General features: G+C 40.2%; 1 protein-coding gene across 1 annotated transcript; it reads right to left on the bottom strand.

Moving 5' to 3' along the window:
• Window positions 1-248: 248 nt before the first annotated feature.
• Window positions 249-8,766, bottom strand: LOC143281886 (MIP18 family protein galla-1-like). The gene is made up of 5 exons (XM_076587161.1): window positions 8,681-8,766; window positions 7,774-7,938; window positions 6,954-7,003; window positions 6,450-6,495; window positions 249-4,291 (listed from the first exon to the last, which is right to left on the bottom strand). Exons 1-5 carry the CDS (start codon window positions 8,733-8,735, stop codon window positions 4,191-4,193), a joined length of 417 nt encoding a protein of 138 aa, XP_076443276.1. The 5' UTR covers window positions 8,736-8,766; the 3' UTR covers window positions 249-4,190.
• Between the last annotated feature and the right edge of the window lie 1,174 nt (window positions 8,767-9,940).

Genomic DNA, 9,940 nt, shown 5'->3' with positions numbered 1-9,940 from the left:
TGCCAATGGTCTTTGAGAACCGGTCTGCCTTGTTACCACTTCACTGCTGACACGCATGTTCGTCAATGAAGGGCTGTGTGTGTGTGTGTGTGTGTGTGTGTGTGTTCCTTCATCTACAGAATTGAACGAATCCAATAATCGGTGACTTAAAAATACAACACACACACACACACACACACACACACACACAGAGCACGCACGCACGCTCACACACACACACACACAGAGTATGATAGCTTTTTAAACAAAACTTTTATTTCATTTCACTGGTAACTGAATGTCTAAAACCAATTAAAATATAAAAAAGTTAAAAACAAAAATAATGGAGTCCTGAAACCATGTCTTATTCCACCCATTTTTGCTGGCATGTCTGCTGTTTCTAATGTAACAGCATAATGTGCAAGGAAAACTACTTTTCTTCACATTATAATGTTATGACCCAAACACAACTGGTGGGGGACTGAAATTTTAATTTGGTTTTGTTGCGCAAACTACACATTTAGAATAGAATAGAATATGTCTTTATTACCAAGTGTACCGGGGTCACAAGGAATACTGGGAGGGGTGGGGTGGGGGGTGGGGGGTGGGGGGGGATAGTACATAACAAGATACGTACATAAATCGAAAATCATACACAAACACAGATACAGTAGAAATAAGATACACACAAGTGCATATCAATATAAAAACTTGTGCATGCTCACACATGCACGCACTGCACACACACACACACACACGTAAATATGCACATGCAAACAAGCACACACGAACACACATTCTCTCTCGATCATCTTACACCTGTATATTTTCACAAACACATCCGCACGCACACACACATGATCAGCACAGTAATGAAAAAATCTGTGATGTCCCAACAGTAACAGCACCATCCCTGACCTGTCCCTGCAGTCACTGTGGCAAAACTTGTGTCGTGTGTGTGCGTGCATGCGCGTTGGTGTGTGTGTGTGTTCTGTGTGAGTGTGTGTGTGTGCATGCGCATGTGTGCGTGCATGTGCATGTGTGTGCAGCTTGTTTTAGTCTATCGACATTTATTGTGGATTTTATCTGACTTTAGTTTTGTGTCTTTTAATGGCATATCTGACCAAATTATTTTTTTGTGTTTATAATGAACTTGTCATTGCACAAATCTTTTTTTTTTAATTAATTAATATTGATTAATAAAGCATTTTAACAATTTTTATTTCCTTTGATTTCATTTGAACATGTGCATTCCATATTGGCCTCACCTATCACCAGAAAGCTTACACCAGGCATGGAAAGCCTTTGAAAATACTTGTGAAGCCACTATCAGTATCGTCATAGCCAGTCATTTCTTCAATAACAACATTACATTTCATCTAAAGAACCATCAGTGTAAGAAATTTATAAACATACACTGTGTAATGGAAACACAAGATGTTATCACTGTAAACTAACTTTCCAGTATCTAATAAAACCCCACCCTCTCAGTTCTGGGTTACAAACTGTGCATGGGATAAAAACCTTGTAAACTCCCACTCCCAATGTTGAAAAAAAAAGAAGAAAGAATTATGACAATCCAGTGTGTTATTTGGGGTCTTACTACGTTACAAAGCAGCACAGATATAGATCTTGATATACAGAATAGAATGTATGAGTTGTCAAAGTGTCAATGAAAAAAGAAAAGGTTGAACATGACATCACTCCATGATGGAATGTTTAGTTTCAACAGCTTGCATTTTTTTTCAAACTGTGTGCAGGTGTGCTTAGAGAAATGTAGGTGTGTACCTGGAGATTTAGTTATCCAAGTCAATACACCGGTAACCCGTATGCTATACAACACATCTTCTACAATTGATTTTAAACTCTCAGCATTGGATTATCCCACTGATATCAGGAGTTTAACAAGAGACTTCTCACACATGGAGTAAACGACCATAAATGCAGTCAGTACTGAATGGTGACACTCAGTAAGGGATTTGGCTCCTGCAAAGAGTAAAGTCCCCAGTAAATGCCAATTCTTAACTTTAGAGTGAAATTTGTGCAAAAGAGGTGGTGGATGCTTACATGGTAATTTACAGGCATATTCATTAACATGGGACCTAGCATAATCGTATGTATAAACATCACCATCATTCACAGTTGATTTATTTTTTTCATTAAGATACATTTCAATCAGCACTGAACAACTGGACTGCATTTTTTTAAATCACAAAACTTAAGAATCACTTTTTCTTTTCTTTTCACACAGCAATTGGATTCAATGACACACACATTTTTCATCAAACATAATTATGTATATGGTTGTTTTCCTTTTCCATTTTATTAACACTCTTTCATGGTTCAACAAAAAACAATTGTCACACATGTGAATCCACACACACATGCAGTCACACAGAGGAGAGAGGTGGAGATGCTCAGAGGAGAGAGGGTGGAGATGTTCAGAGGAGAGAGGATGGAGATGCTCAGAGGAGAGAGGGTGGAGATGTTCAGAGGAGAGAGGATGGAGATGCTCAGAGGAGAGAGGATGGAGATGTTCAGAGGAGAGAGGATGGAGATGTTCAGAGGAGAGAGGATGGAGATGCTCAGAGGAGAGAGGATGGAGATGCTCAGAGGAGAGAGGGTGGAGATGTTCAGAGGAGAGAGGATGGAGATGTTCAGAGGAGAGAGGATGGAGATGTTCAGAGGAGAGAGGGTGGAGATGCTCAGAGGAGAGAGGATGGAGATGTTCAGAGGAGGAAAAAGAGAGAAAGACAAAAAAAAAGACCTGTAAAAAGACAAAAAAAGAATTAAAAGAAACATGGAAATGAAAAACAAGAAATTTCTACAACACACACACACACACATACACAGACACAAGTTCACACACATACAAACACACATACACACACACATCACACACACACAATTACAAATTACAATGGCCATCATTTTAATCACTCCAGAACACAATCACACCACATACACAACACATCCCTAGCAATCCAGGCCTTTGCTGAACAAAGTAATCACAAGATAATCATGATTAAAAATCTTTTGGGGTGGGTGGGGAAACACAGCACATGCTGAAAACCAACATCTTTCATTCATTCTGTTGGCAGGTCTTTCACTGGTGACATTCAAGGACATGAAAACCACAAATATGATATCTAAATAATGATTTTAAAACAATAACAATAAAAGTAATTATAACAATAATTAACCCCCGAAAGCTGAGTATGGCTGCCTACATGGCGGGGTAAAAATGGTCATACACGTAAAAGCCCACTCATGTACATACCAGTAGACGGGCGCAATAGCCGAGTGGTTCAAGCGTTGGGCTGTCAATCTGAGGGTCCTGGGTTCGAATCGCGGTGACGGCGCCTAGTGGGTAAAGGGTGGAGATTTTTACGATCTCCCAGGCCAACATATGTGCAGACCTGCTAGTGCTTGAACCCCCTTCGTGTGTATATGCAAGCGGAAGATCAAATACGCACGTTAAAGATCCCGTAATCCATGTCAGCATTCCGTGGGTTATGGAAGCAAGAACATACCCAGCATGCACACCCCCGAAAACGGAGTATAGCTGCCTACATGGCGAGGTAAAAACGGTCATACACGTAAAAGTCCACTCGTGTACATACGAGTGAATGCAGAAGTACATACCAGTAAACATGGGAGTTGCAGCCCCCGAATGAAGAAGAAGAAGATAATAATCATCATGATGACAACAATAACAGTAACAATAATAGTAAATAATGATGATAAGAATGATGATGAAAAATTCTACAGCAGTAATGTTTTCAATAACAACTACAAAAAAATAACAACAATGATAATAATAATTATTATTATCATCACCATAACTTCGCCAACAACAAAACAAAAAGAAGAAAAAATGATCATAATCATAATCACAACATCAACAACAACACAGCCATAAAATTCACAGAAGCGTAAACAGATAACCACCACCACAGCACTGATCATGAACACCACCCAGAACACAGCCGCTCAGCAATCAACACAACACTGTGCAGACTCCAGCCCCCTGCCCACCCGAAACCACCCTCCCCCCTTCTCTCCCCCTCACACACACATCTTCCCCTCGCCCTCTATTCTTCAATACAGGCAAATCTGATTACCGTACTAATCAACGTAACAACTCTTCACACGAAGGAGGACCGCAACGTGAAATATATAACATCCGAAAGGAAGTGGGGGGGGGAGACCTATCCTATCTCATCCGCTATGCACTTGTCGACTAAGCTGCGCAGGTTGGGGTTCTCCATGGCCGCCGATATTCTCTCCTTGTCGTTGATCTGCTTGTTGACTGCACACACACACACACAGGGTCAACCAGTCCCAGGGTGAGGAAGACAAACCACCACAATAATCCACAGTGGTTGTGCAGTACTATGCTTCACCATATTTTGATATGTCAGAATAAAAAAAAAAAAAACAAAAAAAAACACACCAAAAAGTGAAAAACTATTAATAATAAAAAGAAGAATGGATATTGATACTCACATCACCCAGACTGGAAGCTTGTGGCATTTACAGCAAAAATAAATTTATTCACACACACACACACACAGCAAAGTGTGGCCTCCTGGCGACCTAACATTGATGGTTCCCTGTGGACTGCCGATGCTGGAACTGCGATGGACGAACCCGGGTGTGGCCGTGTATGGGGGAATCTAAATGAGCGGCGTGGGAGTAATGCCACTGAAACTGCAGATGATGAGGCAGCCAAAAAAAAATAATAATAATAAAAATAAAAAATTTTGATGCCACAGCAATGCTGAGGGACAGGGTTCAATGAGTTGGGGTTGTTGTTTGGGTTTTTTTGCCTCAGTGTTTTCCTTTGCAAGATTGGTGTGTGCAGGGTAGGCAAGGAGTGGCTTACAGGTTAACCATGTATTTCTATTTCACTTTTTGTCTTCAAATGTTTGTTTTTCTACCTGATTAGTTTCCATTTTCATGATGATTGATAGGTAGATAGTAACCAAGGATCAGTGTATGGGTTATTCATTTACTTTCATTTCTCTTGTGTCTTAGAAAGTTACATTTGTCTCACCTGAATGTGTCGCTTTTACCTGATGATTGTTATGTATGTGTGGTGATCAAGGAAGTGTGTACCAGGAATTTGTTTGTTTGTACATCACATATTTATCTGTTGACAAGATTCTAAGTGAGCCTAAAGGAAATTTTCTGTTTTTGTGTTTAAATCAGACAATAAAGCATTCTGAAATGAAACTGGATTGAAATGAATAACATACAATCATATTAACCCTTTCGCTGCCAGGAAAATAAGATTTAAGCCAGGTTTTTTTTCACAAAAAACGGGTATAAATTTTCAAAAAATTCTGTGCTCTTTGTTATTGGAGAAAGACCCATAAAAGTATACATTTTCTGAAAGGGAAATGAATAAAGAATACAAAACACATGATGTTTTCCCATTTTATATATTTTAAGTGACATGCTGTTGTTTTGAAATCAGTGGTTTGTTTTTTGTCACATTTTCAACTTGTTCATTACAAATATTAGTCAGGTAATTTGCACAAAAATATCATTTTCTGGACAAATGGACATCTGCACACACAAAATCATACTAGAACAACCACAATGTAAAAAAACTGAAAAAGAAATAGATGCATTGTGACTTCTGCAAGTGATAATATGGATGTGAGGCCACGCCCCCTCAGTCTCCACCCCTCTCCTCTTCACCCCTCTCACACGGTCACTTCATCCAGTTCTCATCAGACCGCGTTGGCTGAGTGCCAAGAAAATAGCTCATACGGTGTCCTGCTAAAAATTCGGTGACCTGTCGTCTGCTAGAGTTGAACAGCCGGCATCACTCACTGATAGTCGCATCTTGGCCACTCTCTTGATTGCTCCCTTTATTTTCTATCAAATCGTCCTATAAATGTTCACCACTGTCTTCTCCTTCGAATTTATGCTCCAATTCTTTCTGAGCATCAGCTAAAGAAAGTAATCTTGGTTGATTTAGTTCACCACGAGTGCATGTCTTGAGCACGGAGTCAGTCCGACATTTTGTTGAGCGAGCGAGGAGAGAAGTCAGGCAAAGACTGCGGCCAGTAACCCAACCAAAACGTTCAAATAAAGGACTGCCTTATGACGCAGATGGTGTTTCTAGCTATGAATAGAATCTAGAATGATTCCCCAAGCTAAAGCTACCAGCATTTTTGTCAACGAACTGAATGCAAAGCAGGGAAAAGTCAGAATATTTCAATGACGAGTTATCTCGTCATTGTGGCAGCGAAGCATACATGCTTTCCATGACGAGTTATCTCGTCATGCAGGCAGCCTAGGGGTTAAAATTCATTAGCATACCTTACAATATAATTCATTCATGCATCAACTGCACTCGTCTATAATAAAATGCCATGGTCAAAGAGAAGGGAGGTGGGTGGGGGGACTATTGCCTTACAAAGAGGTCAGACAACAAATGAACAAAATCTGCTTACTATCATCTGCAGTCTGGTGGGTGCCTTTCTTGATGAAAATGTCCACCTGAAAAAGCAATATAATTGTGAATATGAAGCATGGACCTATACTGTGTTATCAATCCACAGTACCAAGACAAGAGACAGAGAGAGAAAAAAGAAAGGTGTGTGTGTGTGTGTGTGTGTGTGTGTGTGTGTGTGTGTGTGTGTGACTGGCAGAGGGTGTGTGTGAGACAGAGAAAGAAAGAGAAAGGGAGAGAGAAAAAGAAACACACAGACAGACAGAAACAAGATTTACTACTATCAAACTTAATATATTACACTGTAAACCATGCAGTCATACAAGTCACAATACTCACTGACACTGATCCTTTTACAACTATATCCTTCTTTGAGGGTACATCTTTAATTCACATGGGGGAAAAAACACACAAAAAGTTCAATTTGAAGGTGTACATATCTCAATTTCCACAACTAAATACCTTTTAGTCCATAAGAAAAGGTGGAATAAAACTCTATACTGACCTTGTATTTCTCTGGGAATGAGGTCTCAATTTTTCTTCGCAAGGTCAGTCCTGAAAGCATACACAAAATTACCAAACTCAAAACCAAAATGTGTTGCACGTCATTGTTTGGAAGTATTTCTAAACAGAGTTCAGAACTCTCAGACCCAGCAGAATCTAAGTTTCAGTGTTTTATTCACACTGGTGTTCTGTAATACCACACACATTAACAGACAACACAGACACACACTCTCACACAAACACACACATACACACACACACACACATCAACTTCACTAACAACACAACCATTATTATCATCATCATCAACAATAATAACAACACAATTTACCAGTGTATAGTCCCTGAATGGCATTCAAACACAGCTGGTAGTTTGTCAAAAGTGAGTTACATCAGACACCGCAACTCTATTATTTTGTATTTTTATTCTTTTTCTAATCACCTATTGGTTTACTTGGTCTGTTTATCTTATTTCATTTTTGTTAACTGTTTTAGATAAGCAACCTGAACACACATACAAACATTCATGACTTTCTAGATGAATAAACAAGCAAAACAGAAAATAAAAATCGAAGAAATGACAGAAGAATAAATTGTTTTTTTTAAATTAAAGGCCTGAAACAAAGAGAATGAAAGAAAAGAGGAAATTTCTAACAAAGAGTTTCCAGGTGAGGATACTGTTAATACTGAAAGATTGGGAACAGTGTGTGTGAAGGTGTGTGTGTCTGTGTGTGTGTGTGTGTGTGTGTGCATATATGTGTGCATGTGTGTGCATGCGTAGGTGCGAGAGGGGGAGGAGCTGAAGATGACAGTACTGTTACCAATAATAGAGGCCAGGGAGCAGTGAGGCACGGTGGGAACAAACTCTATGGTGATGAGCGTCTGGCCGGTGGGGAGGCGTGTCGCCATCACCCCCTCCTCCCTCACCACGTTCAGCTCTTCCAGCGTTTCGGGTTTCTCTGGGTCGTGCACATCACGAATCATGTCTGAAATTAATCAGAATCAGAGTCAGAAGAACTTTATTGTCTCAGTTGGGTGGAAGTCTGTGATACACACACACACACATGATACAGATAGCAAGCAGAACAGTAAAATTTGGCATACAAGATGTAACAAAACAAAATCACACACAACAGTCATAGAAAATCAAGCCCTATAAAAATGTCACCTTTCCACAATTCAAAACACACACACAGTCACACACACACACACACACACACACTCTTTTTGGCATACATTTCACAACGTATTGAACAAAATGTGGTGATGTCAACATTTTAAAACAATATCAAGCTGTAAAACAAAGAACCAAGGTTAAGCGAATAAGAGAAACAGACCTGGAGGTTCAGTCTGTGTGGTGCGCTTGTGATTCCTCACTGAGTTAAGGGAGAAGGAGAAGGAGGCAGTGTTGTTACTTCACACACACACACACACACACAGAGGAAAATGACATGGGTTGATATTCGTCACTCCATTTCAATATCATGGACACAGTTCCATAATTATTGCTGTCAGTGTCTGTAAAATTGACATTATTTGCCACTTTTTCTTTTCTTTTTTAATTAAAAAACAACTGGCCATTGACAAAGTGAAAATAAAACTTGCCCTTTGGCTCCAGTCAGTGAAAACATTTTAGTCTGAAAGAGATTATTTCAGAAAACTACTCATGGTTCAGTATAAGCAAGCTTTATCCACCGTTCAAATCAAGGTTCTACATCATTTACTTACCATAAACAGTTTCTGCAAGCTGCTTCAGTTCAAAGTCTTCTGTGTCTTCTGCCATTGCGTCGTCTGTCTCCACGTATGGAACAAGAATAACCTCCCTTGCACGCTTCACTTTCTTTGCTTTTCATGACAAGAGAGGTTTGATGGCCACAGTCCACAATTAAAGTATACCACAATTTGATTCCTTATACTTTCTCAAACTCAACAGAGCTTTTCTTTCCCTTCCATAAAACGTCACAAAGTATGAATATTTATTTCGGAGATAAATGTTTCTTTTTCTTTCTTTTTTTTCCGATTCCGGCAAAAACTGATTCATCAAAACGGAAATCAATTTTTACAGATCAGTCCATCATCGAGACGGATCTCTCCTGCAACAGCAGATAATGGTGAAGCGATATGGATCAGTCCACACATTATGACACATCCTTAATTGAAACTGAAACTGAATCTCCTGCTAAATCATAACAAAAATTCAACCAAATTCAATTAACCCGCCGGTGTCACTGGATGTGGTACAATTGCGCGCTGCTGCGCATGCGACTGATCGAGTACTGTGTGTGTGTGTGTGTGTGTGTGTGTTGATTTAATGCTAATCCATCTATTTTTTTCATATTCACTAGTCAGGCTACTCATTCAAGTGAAAGTGTTTTATTATTTATATCAGTGCTAGTTAGATAACTCAGTGTGCCCGGACATACTGATAGATAGATTCTCTGTCTCTTTCTATTTCTTTCTCTGTATATCTGTCTAGGTTAGGGTATCTCCCTCTCTCCTCCCCCCCCTCACACACACACACACACACACTGGCACACACACACACACACACACACACACACACACTGGCACACACACACACACACACACACACACACACACACACACATCAGCCGCGAGTGACACACTCACGCACGCACTAGTATATAAAGTTACGTGCAGAAATAAGAGAGATGGACAAATAGACAAATAGGCAGACACTGAGGGGGACACACACACACACACACACACACACACACACACACACACACTGACGCTGACACACACTCAGTGACGCACGCACGCACTGGCACTGGCATACACACACACACACACACACACACTGACACACTGACTGTGACACGCACGTACGCACTGGCATGCACACCCGGTGACACACACACACACACACACTGACACACACTGTGCACACACTGACGCTGACACACACTCAGTGAGCACGCACGCACTGGCACTGGCACACACACACACACACACACACACACACAC

This window comes from Babylonia areolata, chromosome 5 (genome assembly GCF_041734735.1).
Source record: "Babylonia areolata isolate BAREFJ2019XMU chromosome 5, ASM4173473v1, whole genome shotgun sequence".
Classification (NCBI taxonomy): Eukaryota; Metazoa; Mollusca; class Gastropoda; order Neogastropoda; family Buccinidae; genus Babylonia; species Babylonia areolata.
The sequence above is the reverse complement of the archived record's forward strand: the minus strand, read 5'-3'. Positions and strand labels throughout refer to the sequence as shown.

Bases quoted from the DNA above. Each gene is read 5' to 3' on its own strand.
- LOC143281886 (XM_076587161.1), bottom strand. From the start codon at position 8,735: ATGGCAGAAGACACAGAAGACTTTGAACTGAAGCAGCTTGCAGAAACT. The intron at 7,939-8,680 runs GTAAGTAAATGA...GATTAATTTCAG, and splicing joins GCTTGCAGAAACTGTTTATG to ACATGATTCGTGATGTGCAC. The intron at 7,004-7,773 runs GTAACAGTACTG...GTATGCTTTCAG, and splicing joins CTCCCTGGCCTCTATTATTG to GACTGACCTTGCGAAGAAAA.